This window comes from Mustelus asterias, chromosome 1, assembly GCF_964213995.1.
Source record: "Mustelus asterias chromosome 1, sMusAst1.hap1.1, whole genome shotgun sequence".
Lineage (NCBI taxonomy): Eukaryota > Metazoa > Chordata > Chondrichthyes > Carcharhiniformes > Triakidae > Mustelus > Mustelus asterias.
Genome location: NC_135801.1, coordinates 167,621,828 through 167,642,581, shown reverse-complemented (window position 1 = coordinate 167,642,581; position 20,754 = coordinate 167,621,828). Strand labels below are relative to the sequence as shown.

The 20,754-nt window shown below is 45.7% G+C and overlaps 1 protein-coding gene across 3 annotated transcripts in view; it reads right to left on the bottom strand.

Annotated features, from left to right (window-relative positions):
* Positions 1-277: 277 nt before the first annotated feature.
* Positions 278-20,754, bottom strand: part of smad2 (SMAD family member 2) — a 136,321-nt gene continuing 115,844 nt past the window's right edge. For all 3 annotated transcript variants that reach the window (XM_078222616.1, XM_078222595.1, XM_078222606.1), the window contains 3 exons: positions 17,210-17,347; positions 10,341-10,485; positions 278-3,279 (listed from right to left, as the gene is read on the bottom strand). In XM_078222616.1, the coding sequence (XP_078078742.1) occupies positions 3,156-3,279; positions 10,341-10,485; positions 17,210-17,347 (407 nt within the window). In that variant the 3' untranslated portion in view covers positions 278-3,155. The remainder of the gene's footprint in view (positions 3,280-10,340; positions 10,486-17,209; positions 17,348-20,754) is intronic.

The following is a 20,754-nucleotide window of genomic DNA, read 5'->3' as shown; positions in this document are numbered from 1 at the left end:
CCACTCTTAACGCACAAACCTTCTCCCATCATTCAGCATTTGGAATGCTCAACTGTAGCAGTATCGTGCAACTCCAAGTAAAAGTGAACTATAAATACCTCAAAAGCAAAAATGGATGTCAAAGAAAAAAGTCTAATCATTTTTGGGGATGAGATCAAACAGGTGCATTCTATACAATGTTCAGGCATGGAATTTAGCACTCTTGTTCCAGTTATCATTGAATTAAAGCTCACAGTTCAATATTTCCCCACATTCTACACAAGAAAAATACAGAACATCAGAATTAAAACTTTATTAGTGTATTCACTTAGTCTGCATATGCAACAGGCCTGAAGCTTTTATTCCTCTCAAATTCACAAGTTCTACCAATACAGAATTCTACTGGTAAAACAAGCTCACAAATAGAACAGTAAATGCTTTGCTAGCTTTTCTTTAAAAAGTCTGGCCATATTCTATTATTTGGTGCTGCTTCCTTTCATTCTCAAATCTCAACGGCAAACAAAACTGTTCCCGATGGCCTGCAAGCAGCCACAGCTTTCACCATTTTGAAGCATTAACATTCACCACCTTGTTCTCAAAAATAAGCTATCACTAGCTGCACTTACAAAGTACAGCACTAGTGTAATGTAGAGGAATTAACAATGTAAAAGAAATTTAAAAAGCAATCCTGCTACTGCCACAAAAGGGAAATATGACAGAGCTAGATCACAGAATTATTAGTAAGTTGTACATTTGTGTTCTATTTTACAAGTTACACAGTCACTCAAAAAAGTCCCACCTGTAGCCACCCTCCAACAGAACACATTAAAATATGTATTCTCTAAGCTTTTTGGGGGTGCATGAGTTCGTAGTGTTTGAGGAACATGAAGAACATGTACAGCTATTATCCAGACATTATACTGAAATTGCAAGGCAGATTTTGTAGCAGCAAATGCAGAGATTGTGCCTTTTTGTGGGTATATCTCAGAAGTCAAATCACTGCTTCAGAGAAGCAGTCTTTAAATACAAGTTGCAACTTTCAAATGATTTAAGACACTTCATAGTTATAAACAGCTTTGGAGAGGAAGGAGAAATTAAAAACTTTACTCTTATGTGGTCAATTTCTAGCTTTCAATAACAAAGGGAATATTTTGCCTAATTGGATACTCCGCAAGTACTCGAAGTCCACTCTAAGATTGAAGACACAATTTAGCTCCGTAATAAAATATATTTACAGGATGCAGCCAACATTTATTATTTTTAACATGATACTGCACTGGCATAATGACTAAATGCAAAAATGACTAAAAACACAGAAGCTGCAATTCCCCAAATTTTCCTTCAAGCTTATAATTCACCTAAAAAGGCTTTAAAATATGGTGTATATAGGCTTGTTCCCCCTTTACAAAAGACCCTAAATTAGGCCTCAACTAAAATGGAAATGGCACAAACCTCATGGTTTTGTACTGATGATCTTTTTTGAACCAGAGGTAGCAACTAGTAAAGAAGAATAGTGATTGGCATCATCTATAAATAAAAAATACCCAAATATTTCCAACGTCATTTTAAGTAATATACTTCACTGATAAAGTATAAAAAGTATAAACACATGGGGCACTTTAAAACATCAAGCCCCAGTCATCAATACTGTTAACTCCAGAAACAAATTGCTCAACAACTTGTTGAAATGATCCTTTTGGTGGACCTGTTACTATCCAGTTTCACAAATGCTCAGTGCTGGGAAAAGAACACATCTTTGGGGCAACATCAAAATTCACAATGAGCAGCCAGAGGCAAGCGTAGCATTGTAAAGTATCTGTTACATGCAGAGTTTACTGGTTTACCATTAAAATGCTGTCAATTTAAAAATTCTTAGAAATCTTGCCCAATGTGATCCTCCTTTGTCCCAGGAAGTTTAGTTTCCTCAAATGGTGCCACATACAAGCAAAACATCACAAGCAAATAGCTCAGCGAGAGTTCAAATTACTGTAACAGTATGCACAATAACAATTACAACCTCTGCTTAATGCTGGGTATAGTGTGAACAGCACTCATCTATCTGTACCATAATAGTTCTACATACATTCTAAAACAAATTAAATGAAATAACTCAAGGGACTAAAATAGCTTACAAAAGACCATTTTGAAACACTTGATTTCAAGATTAGGTTGAACAGATAACAAAATTAAAATAAACTGCACTAACTTCCTTAATCTAAGGTACAGCTATTTAACAGTGATAAAATACCGTAGGAATTTCCATGTTTTCATACCAAAGTTCACTCAGCATTTCGGGTGAGCTACATGAAGAATTTTATGCTAATTTGGCAGTCTACCTAAACTAATAACATGCCAGATCTGACCACATTCCTGCTCCTCTCTTTCTGCAGATCCATCTCTGAAAATGCCAGTTTCAATATAGTGCTACATTCATCCATCTTTTAGTGGCAAGTCCAAAGTCACCCAATATTGCACTGTCACAACTCAGCTTTTCTCCAGCAGTAATAACATTGCCTAATAATCTTTGAAACACAAACTTCTTTACCCAAATGCCATGATATTCTGTTGCTAAAGGTAACTTTGTGATAATTATGATCGAATATCTTGAGGAAAATTAAATTGAAGCTATGCTTCCCCACTACCAACTACTTTAAATTCATTATTAAATCAGAAGTTTCTCATGTGTCAATTTATTTTTATCTGGTATATCTATGTTGGAGTGGGAATGGGGGAGGAGAGAGAAAAGACAAAGATAGAGGTTTCATTTAACGATGAAGAATGTCATTTTAAAACATAACAAACGTGTGGGGAATCACATACTGAATTACTGTACATGTTATTGATGAACCTCAGGCACTCAATACATGATGTGCATTAACACATAATACAATGTAATTTTACACAGCTTTCCCTTCACCCTCAGTCATAAGCTATATTTGTGTTTAATACACTAATACTAATACATTTATGTCATAATCTGGGTGTGGGATAATAAAACTCAACAAGGTGCTTAAGTTGATGAGATCAAGTGCCATTCTTTTTGATTTTGCTTTGTATTAACAAACAGTCTCTGGGATAACACACAAGTACTACAACAGAAAAGCTGTTTAAGTCTGTTGATTGGACTCCATTTTATGCTTAATCCAGTCTCGATGCTGAAATAGGTGTGTAGTCATTTAGGACATGCTTGAGCAGCGGACAGAGGGGGAGCCCATTTGGGTTAAAACTTTGTCAAGCCACTGCAAAGGTCCGTTCAGGTGAAGTTCAATCCAACAAGGAGTGCTCGTCACAGTCTGCCGTCTATAAAGACAAAGAAACGTTGAAGCAATTAATGCAGGTGTCACATCTTTGAACTTGGTCCAAAATACAACAGTTTTTAAAAAAGAGTGATGTCACTTTCGCATCGGAGAAAAGAGAATTTGTCAGAGACTTATCTTCTTCCAGAATGTCGTTTGTAGCTTTTATCCTTTTTCCTCAGACAAAGCTTCAAAATTTGGCTCAATAGGTAGCATCATCATCTAAGTCAGAAGCTTGTGGGTACAAGCCCAGGCTTATACTGACAGAATGCTACATTGTTAGTATCCATTTTTGGATAAAGTATCAAATCTAGGACACCACTATCTGTTCTGATTGGCATAACAGATCCCCAAGTACTACTCAAGGAAGAGTGGAGAGTTTGCCTGTCCATTGGTCAATGAATTGACCATCACCACTGATGCAAGTTATCTGGTCCTTTTTCATTTCTTCCCCCCCCCTCCACCATACAAACCGCTTGTCATATTTATTTGGATAATAAAGTGACTGCACCTCCGAAATTAATGCTTTAGTTGTGAAGTGCACTTGGATATTTGACATGTTTCATTATATAGATATATTTTAATTCATTCATGGGCTATGGGTATCATTGCATGGGCCAGTATTTATTGGTCATCCCTAATTAGCTTTGAACTGAGTAGCTGGCTAGTCATTTAAGAGTCAATCATATTGCTGTGGATCTGGAGTCACATATAGGCCAGACCAGGTAAGGATGGCAGATTTCCTTCTTTATGGGGCATTAGCGACCCAGATGAGTTTTCACGACAACAGTAATCATTAGACTTCTAATTCCAGATTTTTACTGAATTACATTTTTTTCACCATCTACTGTGGTGGGATTCAAAGCTGAATCCCCAAAGCATGACCCTGAGTCTCTGGATTACTAATTCAGTGATAGTACCGAAATAACACCGCCTGTAGGTTTAGTTCCCGACTTTCAGATTACTTTCAACACTCATGACAAGTACATCTTAAAGATGAAGAACTGGTTTTCATCCCACTTGAGGGGTAAAGTGTTGATGACACTTAACCAATGCAGGTCAGACTAGTCACAGACAGAAACATAAAACAGGTCAAGTGAAACAAACACATTCACAGCGGAAATAGTAATTTGTTTGCAAATTAATTATAAGATGGGGAAAATTAAAGCAGAATATCACAAGGATTTTGGGAGGTTTTTAGACAAACACAAGAAGTCCAATAGCAGCATTTGCCAGTGTTGGAAGTTCAGAGTTTAAGGAGGACAGTTAAAAAGGAAAGCTTGGGGTCACAGCTTTCACTGGCTATGTCAAGTAAACAGGCCACCTGACTCAACTGGTCCAAGCTGACACTTTTGCTCCACATGACCCCTCTCATATACTTTTTCATCCAACCATATCAGCATGTCATTTTATTCCTCTTTTTTTTTCATAGAAACCCTACAGCACAGAAAGAGGCCATTCGGCCCATCGAGTCTGCACCGACCACAATCCCACCCAGGCCGTACCCCCATATCCCTACATATTTACCCACTAATCCCTCTAACCTACGCATCTCAGGACACTAAGGGCAATTTTAGCATAGCCAATCAACCTAACCCGCACACCTTTGGACTGTGGGAGGAAACCGGAGCACCCGGAGGAAACCCACGCAGACACGAGGAGAATGTGCAAACTCCACACAGACAGTGACCCAAGCCGGGAATCGAACCCAGGTCCCTGGAGCTGTGAAGCAGCAGTGCTAACCACTGTGCTACCGTGCCGCCCTAACTGTGCTACCGTGCCGCCCGCTCTCTCATGAACTTTTCTAGCTCTTCCTTAAAAGCTATTCACTGTGATAGCAAGTTTCACATTCCCACCAATTTAATGGTAAAGACGTTTCTCCAAATCCTTAACTGAATTTATTAGTGACTACCTTACATTTATGACTTCTGGTTTTGGATTCCTTCATGATTGAAAACATGTTCCTAAATCTATTCAATCAATCCCCTTCAAATACCCTCAAAAGCAGAGGTAAAAATCTACATCACACTGTTGACTCATGCGAAGACACTTCTCCAGTGATATTCAACAATTAACATATTATGCTACTTTGCTTTCAGATAACACTAACATATTCAGTTTCGAAGATTCACATTGGACTCGGAACATTAACTGTTTCTCTCTCCACAGCCTGCTGAGCTTTTTCCAGCATTTTTGTTTTTACCTCCAAAGCTATTGTCAGGTAGATGCAAAAATGCTTGGTTGTATCTGTATGGGTATGGCTTTGTTGGATATAAAGCATGACATACCATCACTAAGTGAACCTAAAGAATGAACCAATATAACCGCTTCATACTCATCTGTGCACTGTCTGATGCTACAGCCCATCTTTTGGATTAGATTCTCCCTTACCCCTATGCTACAAACATCTTGCAAAGCAGGGCAAGTCAACTCTGTCTCTAAGCAGGAAAGCAAGTAGCAGCATGTGGGTAGAGAAAGCACCTCCAATGCATCCCATTCTACCTGCCATTCTTCTCGGTACCATACTTTATAATTCCCACTGGTGGCTGCAGAAGCTAATTAGCGCAAGGGCTCATGAGAGAGTGCCATGCTGCAAATTATGTGATAGAAATTGCTTCAAAATACTTGGAACCATTGTTTTCATTTACCTAGCTAGACTGCTTAGAGCCCAGCCACTCAGAATCCCTAATTACTGAGAGTGTTAGCTTCAATCCAGAAAAACAAGAATTGGAGGGAGGTGGGCCAGGGAAGAAAGGATGGGGTGTCCAGTCAATTTTTTTCTCCCAGTCTCTGGGAGGATTGATGGGGGAGGTGGTACTCTTCCATTGGCATGGGGATAAAGAGAGGATTTGCCTCTGATGAGAGCATCATTGTAATTTGGCCTGAAGCATGGTGTTGAAAGGCAATTAATCAATTTTCACAGCTTTGTGAAGAAGTGGTTGGGAGTAGTTTCAGTATATTTTCCTCTTTTAGGAAAGAATGGGGAGTAACAATGTGTGATTTTTGCAGCTGAGCATGAAGGAAAGTGACTGTTCAATCCATGAAACTGGAACATAGCGTTCGCAGTTTCACAATGGGTTACTGAATAACAGACCAAAATTGGACACATCACTGCTTGTTTACCCTATGTACATGATTGGGTTTGTACTCGTTGGAATTTAGAAGGCTGAGGGGGGATCTTATAGAGACCTATAAGATAATGAAGGGGCTGGATAGGGTAGAGGTGGAGAGATTCTTTCCACTTAGAAAGGAAACCAGAACTAGAGGGCACAGCCTCAAAATAAAGGGGGGTCAGTTTAGGACAGAGTTGAGGAGGAACTTCTTCTCTCAGAGGGTGGTGAATCTCTGGAATTCTCTGCCCACTGAAGTGGTGGAGGCTACCTCGTTGAATATGTTTAAATCACGGATAGATGGATTCCTGATGGGTAAGGGAATTAGGGGTTATAGGGATCAGGCAGGTAAGTGGAACTGATCCACTTCAGATCAGCCATGATCTTATTGAATGGCGGGGCAGGCTCGAGGGGCTAGATGGCCTACTCCTGCTCCTATTTCTTATGTTCTTATTTTGGGAATAAGAGTCAATCATTCAGTCCATCAAGCCAATTTTGTCATTCAATTAGAACATGACTGATTTGTACCCAAGTTCCATTTACCTGCTTTTGATCCACATCCCTTGATAACCTTTCCCAACAAGAGATACTACTTTCAGTCTTGACAATTTCAACAAACTCAGCATTCATGGCCTTTTGGGGAGGAAAATTCCACATATACAACTGTCCAGTGTGAGAAAAATGCTTCCTAATTTAATTGCTGAATAGCCTCGTTCTTATTTTAAAACTGTGCCCCCCTTGCTTTAAATTCCACCAGCTCAAAGGTTTAATTTAAAGGGGCAAATCATGGCAGGAGAGCTCAAAGCCATGGTGTGCTCCTCGTGCTCCATGCGAGAAGCCAGGAACATTTCCAATGACCAGGGCCAGCATATGTACAGGAAGCATCACCAGCTGTAGCCCCTGGAAGCCCAGTTTTCGGAGCTGGAGCAGTGGCTGGGGACACTGGAGCATCCATGAGGCGCAGAGTATCATCGATAGCACATATAGAGAGGTGGCCACATCATAGGCTCAAGACTCCACAGCCAGGAAGGGAATGGGTGACCACCAAGCAGAGCAAGAGGACTAGGCAGGCAATGTAGGAATCTCCCGTGGCCATTCCCCTGCAAAATAGATATACCAAGTTGATGAGGGGGAGCCAGTGAATGTGGTTTATTTGCACTTTCAGAAGCCATCGACAAAGTCCCACATAAGAGATTAATGTCTAAAATTAAAGCGCATGGGATTGAGGGTAGTGCATTGAGATGGATAGAAAACTGGTTGACAGATAGCAAACAAAGAGTAGGAATAAACGGGTCTTTTTCCGAATGGTAGGCAGTGACTCATGGGGCACCAGAGAGATCAGTGCTAAGACTCCAGCTATTCAGAATATTAATGATTTAGATGAGGGAACTAAATGTAATATTTCCAAATTTGCAGATGCCACAAGCTAAGTGGAGGGTAAGCTGTGAGGAGAATGCAGAGATGCTTCACTGCATGGCAGATGCAGTATGATGTGGATAAATGAGAGGTCATCCACTTTGGTAGCAAAACAGGAAGGCAGATAATTTATAGCCATTCAGATAATAAAGAGATGGGAATGTGCAACAAGATCTGGGTGCCCTCGTACACCAGTCGTTGGAGGTAAGCATGCAGGTGCAACAGGTGGTGAAGGCAGCAAAAGGATTCACATACAGGAGTAGGGATGTCTTGTTGCAAATACAGTAAGAAGTCTCACAACACCAGGTTAAAGTCCAACAGGTTTATTTGGTAGCAAATACCATAAGCTTTCGGAGCGCTGCTCCTTCATCAGATGGAGTGGAAATGTGCTCTCAAACAGTGCACTGACACACAAAATCAAGTTACAGAATACTGATTAGAATTCGAATCCCTACAGCCAGCCAGGTCTTAAAGGTACAGACAATGTGGGTGGAGGGAGCATTAAACACAAGTTAAAGAGATGTGTATTGTCTCCAGACAGGACAGCCTGCAAGTCCAGGAGGCAAGCTGTGGGGGTTACTGATGTGACATAAATCCAACATCCGGTTTAGACCGTCCTCATGTGTGCGGAACTTGGCTATCAGTTTCTGCTCAGCGACTCTGCGCTGTCGTGTGTCGTGAAGGCCGCCTTGAAGAACGCTTACCTGAAGATCCGAGGCTGAATGCCCGTGACTGCTGAAGTGCTCCCCCACAGGAAGAGAAGTCTTGCCTGGTAATTGTCGAGCGGTGTTCATTCATCCGTTATCGCAACGTCTGCATGGTTTCCCCAATGTACCATGCCTCGGGACATCCTTTCCCGCAGCGTATCAGGTAGACAATGTTGGCCGAGTTGCAAGAGTAGGTACCGTGTACCTGGTAGATGGTGTTCTCACGTGAGATGATGGCATCCGTGTCAATGATCCGGCACGTCTTGCAGAGGTTGCTGTGGCAGGGTTGTGTGGTGCCGTGGTCACTGTTCTCCTGAAGGCTGGGTAGTTTGCTGCGGACAATGGTCTGTTTGAGGTTGCGCAGTTGTTTGAAGGCAAGAAGTGGGGGTGTGGGGATGGCCTTGGCGAGATGTTCGTCTTCATCAATGACATGTTGAAGGCTCCGGAGGAGATGCCGTAGCTTCTCCGCTCCGGGGAAGTACTGGACGATGAAGTGTACTCTGTCCACCGTGTCCCGTGTTTGACTTCTGAGGAGGTCGGTGCGGTTTTTCGCTGTGGTGCGTCAGAACTGTTGATCTATGAGTCGAGCGCCATATCCTGTTCTTCTAAGGGCATCTTTCAGCGTCTGGAGGTGTCTGTTGCGATCCTCCTCATCCGAGCAGATCCTGTGTATTCGGAGGGCTTGCCCGTAGGGGATGGCTTCTTTAACGTGTTTAGGGTGGAAGCTGGAGAAGTGTCCAGCTCTGTTTGAGAGCACATTTCCACTCCATCTGACGAAGGAGCAGCGCTCCAAAAGCTTATGGTGTTTGCTACCAAATAAACCTGTTGGACTTTAACCTGGTGTTGTTAAAACTCTTACTGTGTTTACCCCAGTCCAACGCCGGCAGCTCCACATCATTGTTGCAAATATACAGGGCCTTGGTGAGGCCACCCTTGGAATCGTGCGCGCAATTTTGGTCTCCTTATCGGAGGAAGATGTCCTTCCTATAGAGGGAGTGCAGCAAGGATTTACCAGACTGATTCCTGGGATTAATGTACGAGAAGAGGTCGAGTCAGTTAGGATTATATTCGCTGAAGTGCAGAAGGATGGGGGGGAATCTCATAGAAACCTATTAAATTCTAACAGCAGTAGACAAGGATTGACAGGATGGTTGCCCTCGATGGTGGGGGTGCCCAGGACTGAGTTGAGGAGGAACTTCTTCACCCAAAGGGTTGGGAACCTGTGGAATTCCCTGCCTAGTGAAACAGTTGAGGCTACCTCGTTGAATGTTTTTAAGGCAAGGATAAATAAATTTTTGAACAGTAAAGGAATTAAGGGCTATGGTGTGTGGGCAGGTAAGTGGAGCTGAGACCACAAAAAGATCAGCCATGATCTTATTGAATGGTGGAACAGGCTCGAGGGGCCAGATGGACCACTTGTGCTCCTAGTTCTTATGCTCTTATGTTCTCAGGTAACTGTGTTGAGTTTGTATATTCTCCCCGTGTCTGTGTGGGTTTCCACTAATTTCCTCCCTCCAGTCCAAAGACATGAAGGTTAGGTGGACTGGACATACTAAATTGACCCTTAGTGTCCCAAGACGTGTAGGCCAAGGGAATTAGCGGGGTAAATACATGGAGTTACGGGGACAGGACCGAGGTAAGATGGTCTGTTACAGATTCAGTGCAGACTCAATGAGCTGACTGGCCTCCTACTCCACTGTTCGGATTCTATGATATCAAGGAGAGCAGGAGCATCACTGTTCAGCATTATTGCTCAGGAATAGTGTAGATCATCCGTCACATTAGGAAAATATTAAAAAACAAAAACTACAGAATTAATAATAATTGTTCACCTGTATTCAGCACCCCAGCCTTTCACAAAACTCATCCTAATTGTGCACATCCTGGTTAACTGGTAAACAGCTTCAAAGCCTTGGTTTACAGACTGAGCCAGAAGCGCTGCAAACTCCTGGTTGTTGAATATTTTCAGGTTACAGCCTAAGAAACAGAATTATAAAGCAGCAAATTACATCTCATACTCGCATGCAGAGTAGATAACTTGTACAAGAGCAAATGACATTTGCAACATAAGTATTGATTTACTTGCACCCACAGGAGGTGAAAATGAGTGAGTGCATACCCTAAGCCTGGGAGACACGCACACAAATAGAGGCAGAGAGAGAGAGAGAGAGAGAGGGGGGGGGGAACGGGCAGAGAGAGGGGCGGACGGGCAGAGAGAGAGAGGGGCGGACGGGCAGAGAGAGAGAGGGGCGGACGGGCAGAGAGAGAGAGGGGCGGACGGGCAGAGAGAGAGAGGGGCGGACGGGCAGAGAGAGAGAGGGGCGGACGGGCAGAGAGAGAGAGGGGCGGACGGGCAGAGAGAGAGAGGGGCGGACGGGCAGAGAGAGAGAGGGGCGGACAGAGAGAGAGAGGGGCGGACAGAGAGAGAGAGGGGCGGACAGAGAGAGAGAGGGGCGGACAGAGAGAGAGAGGGGCGGACAGAGAGAGAGAGGGGCGGACAGAGAGAGAGAGGGGCGGACAGAGAGAGAGAGGGGCGGACAGAGAGAGAGAGGGGCGGACAGAGAGAGAGAGGGGCGGACAGAGAGAGAGAGGGGCGGACAGAGAGAGAGAGGGGCGGACAGAGAGAGAGAGGGGCGGACAGAGAGAGAGAGGGGCGGACAGAGAGAGAGAGGGGCGGACAGAGAGAGAGAGGGGCGGACAGAGAGAGAGAGGGGCGGACAGAGAGAGAGAGGGGCGGACAGAGAGAGAGAGGGGCGGACAGAGAGAGAGAGGGGCGGACAGAGAGAGAGAGGGGCGGACAGAGAGAGAGAGGGGCGGACAGAGAGAGAGAGGGGCGGACAGAGAGAGAGAGGGGCGGACAGAGAGAGAGAGGGGCGGACAGAGAGAGAGAGGGGCGGACAGAGAGAGAGAGGGGCGGACAGAGAGAGAGAGGGGCGGACAGAGAGAGAGAGGGGCGGACAGAGAGAGAGAGGGGCGGACAGAGAGAGAGAGGGGCGGACAGAGAGAGAGAGGGGCGGACAGAGAGAGAGAGGGGCGGACAGAGAGAGAGAGAGGGGCGGACAGAGAGAGAGAGGGGCGGACAGAGAGAGAGAGGGGCGGACAGAGAGAGAGAGGGGCGGACAGAGAGAGAGAGGGGCGGACAGAGAGAGAGAGGGGCGGACAGAGAGAGAGAGGGGCGGACAGAGAGAGAGAGGGGCGGACAGAGAGAGAGAGGGGCGGACAGAGAGAGAGAGGGGCGGACAGAGAGAGAGAGGGGCGGACAGAGAGAGAGAGGGGCGGACAGAGAGAGAGAGGGGCGGACAGAGAGAGAGAGGGGCGGACAGAGAGAGAGAGGGGCGGACAGAGAGAGAGAGGGGCGGACAGAGAGAGAGAGGGGCGGACAGAGAGAGAGAGGGGCGGACAGAGAGAGAGAGGGGCGGACAGAGAGAGAGAGGGGCGGACAGAGAGAGAGAGGGGCGGACAGAGAGAGAGAGGGGCGGACAGAGAGAGAGAGGGGCGGACAGAGAGAGAGAGGGGCGGACAGAGAGAGAGAGGGGCGGACAGAGAGAGAGAGGGGCGGACAGAGAGAGAGAGGGGCGGACAGAGAGAGAGAGGGGCGGACAGAGAGAGAGAGGGGCGGACAGAGAGAGAGAGGGGCGGACAGAGAGAGAGAGGGGCGGACAGAGAGAGAGAGGGGCGGACAGAGAGAGAGAGGGGCGGACAGAGAGAGAGAGGGGCGGACAGAGAGAGAGAGGGGCGGACAGAGAGAGAGAGGGGCGGACAGAGAGAGAGAGGGGCGGACAGAGAGAGAGGGGCGGACAGAGAGAGAGAGGGGCGGACAGAGAGAGAGAGGGGCGGACAGAGAGAGAGAGGGGCGGACAGAGAGAGAGAGGGGCGGACAGAGAGAGAGAGGGGCGGACAGAGAGAGAGAGGGGCGGACAGGGAGAGAGAGGGGCGGACAGAGAGAGAGAGGGGCGGACAGAGAGAGAGAGGGGCGGACAGAGAGAGAGAGGGGCGGACAGAGAGAGAGGGAGAGCAGACACACGCAGGCACAGGGGCAGGGACGCACACACACACACACACACAGGGGGGGGGGGAGAGAGAGAGAGACAGACAGACAGATAGGGAGAGAGAGAGACACACACACAGACAGACAGGGAGAGAGAGACACACACAGACAGAGAGAGAGGGGCGGACACACAGACAGGGAGAGAGACACACACAGACAGGGAGAGAGAGAGACACACAGACAGGGAGAGAGAGACACACAGACAGGGAGAGAGAGAGACACACAGACAAGGAGAGAGAGAGAGACACACAGACAGGGAGAGAGAGAGACACACAGACAGGGAGAGAGAGAGACACACAGACAGGGAGAGAGAGAGACACACAGACAGGGAGAGAGACACACAGACAGGGAGAGAGAGAGACACACAGACAGGGAGAGAGAGACACACACAGACAGGGAGAGAGAGAGACACACAGACAGGGAGAGAGAGAGACACACAGACAGGGAGAGAGAGAGACACACAGACAGGGGGAGAGAGAGACACACAGACAGGGGGAGAGAGAGACACACAGACAGGGGGAGAGAGAGACACACAGACAGGGGGAGAGAGAGACACACAGACAGGGAGAGAGAGACACACAGACAGGGAGAGAGAGACACACAGACAGGGAGAGAGAGACACACAGACAGGGAGAGAGAGACACACAGACAGGGAGAGAGAGACACACAGACAGGGAGAGAGAGACACACAGACAGGGAGAGAGAGACACACAGACAGGGAGAGAGAGACACACAGACAGGGAGAGAGAGACACACAGACAGGGAGAGAGAGACACACAGACAGGGAGAGAGAGACACACAGACAGGGAGAGAGAGACACACAGACAGGGAGAGAGAGACACACAGACAGGGAGAGAGAGACACACAGACAGGGAGAGAGAGACACACAGACAGGGAGAGAGAGACACACAGACAGGGAGAGAGAGACACACAGACAGGGAGAGAGAGACACACAGACAGGGAGAGAGAGACACACAGACAGGGAGAGAGAGACACACAGACAGGGAGAGAGAGACACACAGACAGGGAGAGAGAGACACACAGACAGGGAGAGAGAGACACACAGACAGGGAGAGAGAGACACACAGACAGGGAGAGAGAGACACACAGACAGGGAGAGAGAGACACACAGACAGGGAGAGAGAGACACACAGACAGGGAGAGAGAGACACACAGACAGGGAGAGAGAGACACACAGACAGGGAGAGAGAGACACACAGACAGGGAGAGAGAGACACACAGACAGGGAGAGAGAGACACACAGACAGGGAGAGAGAGACACACAGACAGGGAGAGAGAGACACACAGACAGGGAGAGAGAGACACACAGACAGGGAGAGAGAGACACACAGACAGGGAGAGAGAGACACACAGACAGGGAGAGAGAGACACACAGACAGGGAGAGAGAGACACACAGACAGGGAGAGAGAGACACACAGACAGGGAGAGAGAGACACACAGACAGGGAGAGAGAGACACACAGACAGGGAGAGAGAGACACACAGACAGGGAGAGAGAGACACACAGACAGGGAGAGAGAGACACACAGACAGGGAGAGAGAGACACACAGACAGGGAGAGAGAGAGACACGCACGCACACACACAGACAGGGAGAGAGAGAGACACGCACGCACACACAGACAGGGAGAGAGAGAGACACGCACGCACACACAGACAGGGAGAGAGAGAGACACGCACGCACACACACAGACAGGGAGAGAGAGAGACACGCACGCACACACACAGACAGGGAGAGAGAGAGACACGCACGCACACACGCACGCACACACGCACACACAGAGAGAGAGAGAGAGACACACACGGGGGGAGAGAGAGAGAGACACACACACGGGGGGAGAGAGAGGGACACACACACGGGGGGAGAGAGAGGGACACACACACGGGGGGAGAGAGAGGGACACACACACAGAGACAGGGAGAGAGGGACAGACAGACAGAGTCATTTTTGTTATTATTTTTTAAATGATCCATTTATTGCTGTGAACTTCTCATCTTCATATCAAACGTTTCTTTAAAATTCACAGTCTGTTCTGCCAAACCTCATCATTCTGATATTAGCTCATTGGCCATTTGAGTGATGGGTAAAATAAAATGTGGCTCCTTGTGCAAAAACATTGAACAAGCTCGTGTTACATTCCACAATTTGAAAAATAGTCAATTTGAACATTTTAGTTATTTATTTGTTCATTGGTGTGGGCATTGCTGGCAAGACCAGCATTTATTATCCATCCCCAATTGTCCTTAAAAAGTTGGTGGCGAACCACCTTGTGAAACCACAGACATGTAGTGTAGATATACAGTGCTGATCGGTAAGGGGTTGCAGAATTTTGACCTTGCAACATGTATGGAACTACTTCCCTCTCAAAATGATAAATTCTCTTCTCAGTATACAACTCCCTGCCCCTGGAGAAGAATCGGGCAGTTAAAGACCTCTGACTGCTGAAATGAGACTCGACATGCTGCTGTGCCAGTTTCCTCTGAAATTCAGGTTCAACATGCACGCACAGTACACATAATACAGCATGTTCTTGCTTTCTTAGAAATTTCTGCACAGAGCAAGGCATTAATCAAGTCAAGTGTGGCAGTGTTGTTAAAAGCAACTCATGCATACCAAGCCACGCATACCATCACCACACAAAGTAAGTGTCAATTTGGAATGAAGTTGACATTTTGAAGTAGTTTTTCTCAAAGCTACATAGATCTCCAGTGCTAAACTCGATTCTTACAGGAGTGTGACAATCTGTAGAATACATAGACAATAAGAATGTAATTTTAGAAAATCCAGAAGAGTTTTTGGTTGCCAAACATCATCTCTTTTCTGAAGGTTTGCTTCTTCTATTCATGGTGAGCATAGTAAGAAGTCTCACAACACCAGGTCCACATCATACTCAGTGATATATTGAGGTAATTTTGGCCATGTCTCATTCTCTTAAACACTTTCCCTTAAACTCCCATTCTCCTATCCTCAAGCATCCTAAGTGTATTCCTATATTTGGTCTTCCATTGCTGGAACTTTTCATCTTGCACTCATCAGGACAAACACAAGATTGCCAAAGTTCAAACTATCACAACAATTTACACTACAGGAGAAAAAGGGTGCTGATTGGTTGGCAAGTTGACTGAAAAATTATTGACTTCCCAAGTTTCCAGGTAATTCAAGGTGCAAGACTAGAACATCTTCCGTCAGTGGTGGCTTTCTACTGTAATTAGGTCAATCTTGCAGTCTCTCTTCTCCAATTCCCACACAACAATCACAAAAAAAATTCAGCTGATCTGAACAAAAACAATTTCTAAAGGTGTTGTTACTCCATCACTTACATGTTCAGTTAACAAGAGCAAGGAATTAAGTTCCTCGAGCCCCCTTTCCACTTAAAAGCACACCCTCAACCCTGCTGACCAAATATAACTATTACTTTTTTTGCAATCCACACTCTCCCTCCCAAGTCCTTGAATGCATCACTTTCACCATCATATGCTCCCTGTCCCACCATTTCATTTGGGTCTTTCTAGCTGCCTGTTCAAAGCATCCAGCCTTCACTTCCTCCTGGACCTCTACATCTGAACTTAAAAGCACGGTGGCACAGTGGTTAGCACTGCTGCTTCACAGCTCCAGGGTCCCGGGTTCGATTCCCGGCTCGGGTCACTGTCTGTGTGGAGTTTGCACATTCTCCTCATGTCTGCGTGGGTTTCCTCCGGGTGCTCCGGTTTCCTCCCACAGTCCAAAAATGTGCGGGTTAGGTTGATTGGCCAGGTTAAAAATTGCCCCTTAGAGTCCTGGGATGCGTAGGTTAGAGGGATTAGCGGGTAAATATGTGGGGGTAGGGCCTGGGTGGGATTGTGGTCGGTGCAGACTCGATGGGCCGAATGGCCTCCTTCTGCACTGTAGGGATTCTATGATCTTATTAAATGATAATTTCAGTGGCCTTCCTGCTTCCGACACAAAACATCAACTAATCTAACTCCCCAACCAGAGTCCTCTTTCACATACCAACCTGCTCATATAGGCTTCACTGACACTTGGAAAAACAACTCTAAACACATTGGGTGGGATGCTCTGGCCGCGCTCCCCCCAAAACCAGAGAATCCTGCCCGAAGTCAATGGACCTTTGCGTGGTCCGCGATTCCCCTCGACAGAAGAATTCCCCCCTTACCTTCAACTCCTGTATGACATTTTTCTATATTATTCTAGAAAGTCTTTTTCAACCATAATATCTATGCCCAAGGTCTCCATTCCTATGACTTGAACTGCGCCAATACCAAAAGCCTTATGCTCGAGACACTGTCCTGCTATCTCGTCTCCTTCACCTCCCATGTAAGCTCAATTTCATGCACAGACATCCCTCAAATCTTTTATAGAAGAGCAACAGATGCAAGTTCAGTCCTAGTCAGCAGGGAATGAGAATTGGGTCAATTGCTTTCTATGCCACTGGATTTGCATAGAGTTTATCTGTACCTTGGCTAGCCCACTGACAAATCAAACAGATACCTTGGCACTGTTCCTTGACGGGTGGATTTAAAAAGTTATGAGTATTTACAAAGTATTCAAAAGTAGAACTTGAGGTACATTGCATAAACAATGTTGACTGGAAAACAAGGATTCACGATGTCTGAACACTTAAACTGTTCTTACCAGGTGGAATTTTGCATACTGTCGCAGGATGCCAGCTGTATCTTTGATTACAATTTGGACTCTGAACAAAGATGGCACTGTCACTCAGACACTCTGCAAAAACTTCCCCACCAATGTAATATAACCGCACTCCTCTCCCTAAAAGGAAAAAACATAGGCAAACTTAGGAATTCTTCTCTATTTTTGAAGCAGGATGTTAGGAAAAATACTATGAAACAGAAGACAGTAAGGTAGATGTTTTTTCAAAAATACGAATTGTATACAGGGAATATTTAGATCAATTAAGAAAATAAACTAAGAAATGACACAAGGACTTTAATAACGATGGAACAAAAAAGCAAAACATGCATGCACAGTGGACAGACGCAATAACGTCGTATTTTGTCCATTATAAACAATGGGAAAGGATTTTGCACAATTATTGGATCATTGCACTAATTCAAATTAGTACAATGGTATCATGAGGGCTAATCAAACTCAATTATTCTGATCTGAATAATCAACTGTGGTTTAGTGGTAACATGCTCAACTCCAAATTACAAGTCTGTGGGTTCACACCCCACTGCAGGAAGGTGAACACAATCTCAGTTGACATTCCAGTGCATAACTGTGGAAGCATAGCCATGTTGGTGGAAGTGCCATCTAAGATCTGATACTACTATTTAAAAAAGAGCAAGAATTCTGGTCAATATTTAGCCCTCAACCAACAGCACTGCAAAACAGATTATCCAGTCACTATAACATTATTGCCTGTGCACAGCAAAGTTCATACTGACAGGCTATGACATCTCTTACATTATTGTAAAGCATTTTAGAGCATCCAGAGGCCATGAAAGGATTTCTACATTAACAGCAAATTATATTGTGCTTTTAACATAGGGGCGGCGTGGTTAGCACTGCTGCTTCACAGCGCCAGGGGCCTGGGTTCAATTCCCGGCTTGATCACTGTCTGTGTGGAGCTTGCATGTTCTCCCCGTGTCTGTGGGGGTTTCCTCCGGATGCTCCGGTTCCTCCCATATTCTGAAAGACGTGCTAGTTAGGTGCATTGACCTGAATAGGTGTCAGATTGTGGCAACTAGGGGAATTTCACAGTAACTTCATTGCAATGTTAATGCAAACACTAATAATTCATTTATTAGTCACAATGCCTTACTTGTGACTAATAAACAAACTTTAAACTTTAACTAAAAAAATGCCAGGGTGTTTCTCAGGAGCATTACCGAACAAAATCAGACACCATGCCACACAAGGAGATATTACGGCAGATGATAAGATTGATTTTAAGGAGCAACTTAAAGGTGGAAAGGGAGGAAGAAGGGAAGCTAGGTTCCATAGAATCGCATGGTTATAGCACAGAAGATGATCATTAAACCTAGGAGGAAGGAAATTCCAGAGATCATGGCTTTGGCATTTGACTAGCATTATCAACGTCCACATAGCCTTGACACAGCTGTCAACGAAGGAGCGATTAAAAATAAAATTTGAGGATAAAATGTGAGGATAAAAAGATTTCTGTCAAAGCCCCAGCAATTTCCTCCCTTGCCTCCCTCAATATTCTGGGGTAGATCCATAAGACCATAAGACATAGGAGCGGAAGTAAGGCCATTCAGCCCATCGAGTCCACTCCACCATTCAATCATGGTTGATTTCAACTCCATTTACCCGCTCTCTCCCCATAGCCCTTAATTCCTCGAGAAATCAAGAATTTATCAATTTCTGTCTTGAAGACGCTCAACGTCTCGGCCTCCACAGCCCTCTGTGGCAATGAATTCCACAGACCTACCACTCTCTGGCTGAAGAAATTTCTCCTCATCTCTGTTCTAAAGTGACTCCCTTTTATTCTAAGGCTGTGCCCCCGCGTCCTAGTCTCCCCTGCTAATGGAAACAACTTCCCTACGTCCATCCTATCTAAGCCGTTCATTATCTTGTAAGTTTCTATTAGATCTCCCCTCAACCTCCTAAACTCCAATGAATATAATCCCACGATCCTCAGACGTTCATCGTATGTCAGGCCTACCATTCCTGGGATCATCCGTGTGAATCTCCGCTGGACCCGCTCCAGTGCCAGTATGTCCTTCCTGAGGTGTGGGGCCCAAAATTGCTCACAGTACTCCAAATGGGGCCTAACCAGTGCTTTATAAAGCCTCAGAAGTACATCCCTGCTTTTGTATTCCAAGCCTCTTGAGATAAATGACAACATTACATTTGCTTTCTTAATTACGGACTCAACCTGCAACCATCAGGCCCTGGAGACTTATCTACTTTAATGCTGTTTAAGATGCCCAACGCCACCTCCTTTTTAATAATGGCATGACCCAGAATATCTACACACCCTACTCTAGGCTCCTCATCCATCAAGTCCTTCTCTTTGATGAATACTGAGGCAAAGTATTCATTTAGTATCACGCCCATTTTCTCAGGTTCCACGCATAGATTCCCTCCACTATCCTTCAGTCGACGAACCCTTTCCCTGGCTACCCTCTTGCTCTTTGGATACGCATAAAATGCCTTAGGATTTTCCATAATCCTGTTTGCCAAGGACTTTACATGACCCCTTTTAGGCCTCCTAACTCCTTTCTTAAGAACATAAGAAATAGGAGCAGGAGTAGGCCATCTAGCCCCTCGAGCCTGCCCCGCCATTCAATAAGATCATGGCTGATCTGAAGTGGATCAGTTCCACTTACCCACCTGATCCCCATAACCCCTAATTCCCTTACCGATCAGGAATCCATCTATCCGTGATTTAAGCATATTCAACGAGGTAGCCTCCACCACTTCAGTGGGCAGAGAATTCCAGAGATTCACCACCCTCTGAGAGAAGAAGTTCCTCCTCAACTCTGTCCTAAACCGACCCCCCCTTTATTTTGAGGCTGTGCCCTCTAGTTCTAGTTTCCTTTCTAAGTGGAAAGAATCTCTCCACCTCTACCCTATCCAGCCCCTTCATTATCTTATAGGTCTCTAGAAGATCCCCCCTCAGCCTTCTAAATTCCAACGAGTACAAACCCAATCTGCTCAGTCTCTCCTCAATCAACACCCCTCATCTCTGGTATCAACCTGGTGAACCTTCTCTGCACTCCCTCCAAGGCCAATATATCCTTCCGCAAATAAGGGGACCAATACTGCACACAGTATTCCAGCTGCGGCCTCACCAATGCCCTGTACAGATGCAGCAAGACATCTCTGCTTTTATATTCTATCCCCCTTGCGATATAGGCCAACATCCCATTTGCCTTCTTGATCCCCTGTTGCACCTGCAGACTGGGTTTTTGCGTCTCATGCACAAGGACCCCCAGGTCCCTTTGCACAGTAGCATGTTGTAATTTTTTTCCATTTAGATAATAATCCAATTTGCTATTATTTCCTCCAAAGTGAATAACCTCGCATTTGTCAATGTTATACTCCATCTGCCAGATCCTCGCCCACTCACTCAGCCTGTCCAAATCTCTCTGCAGACCTTCTACACCCTCCACACGATTCACTTTTCCACTTATCTTTGTGTCGTCTGCAAACTTTGTTACCCTACACTCAGTCCCCTCCTCCAGATC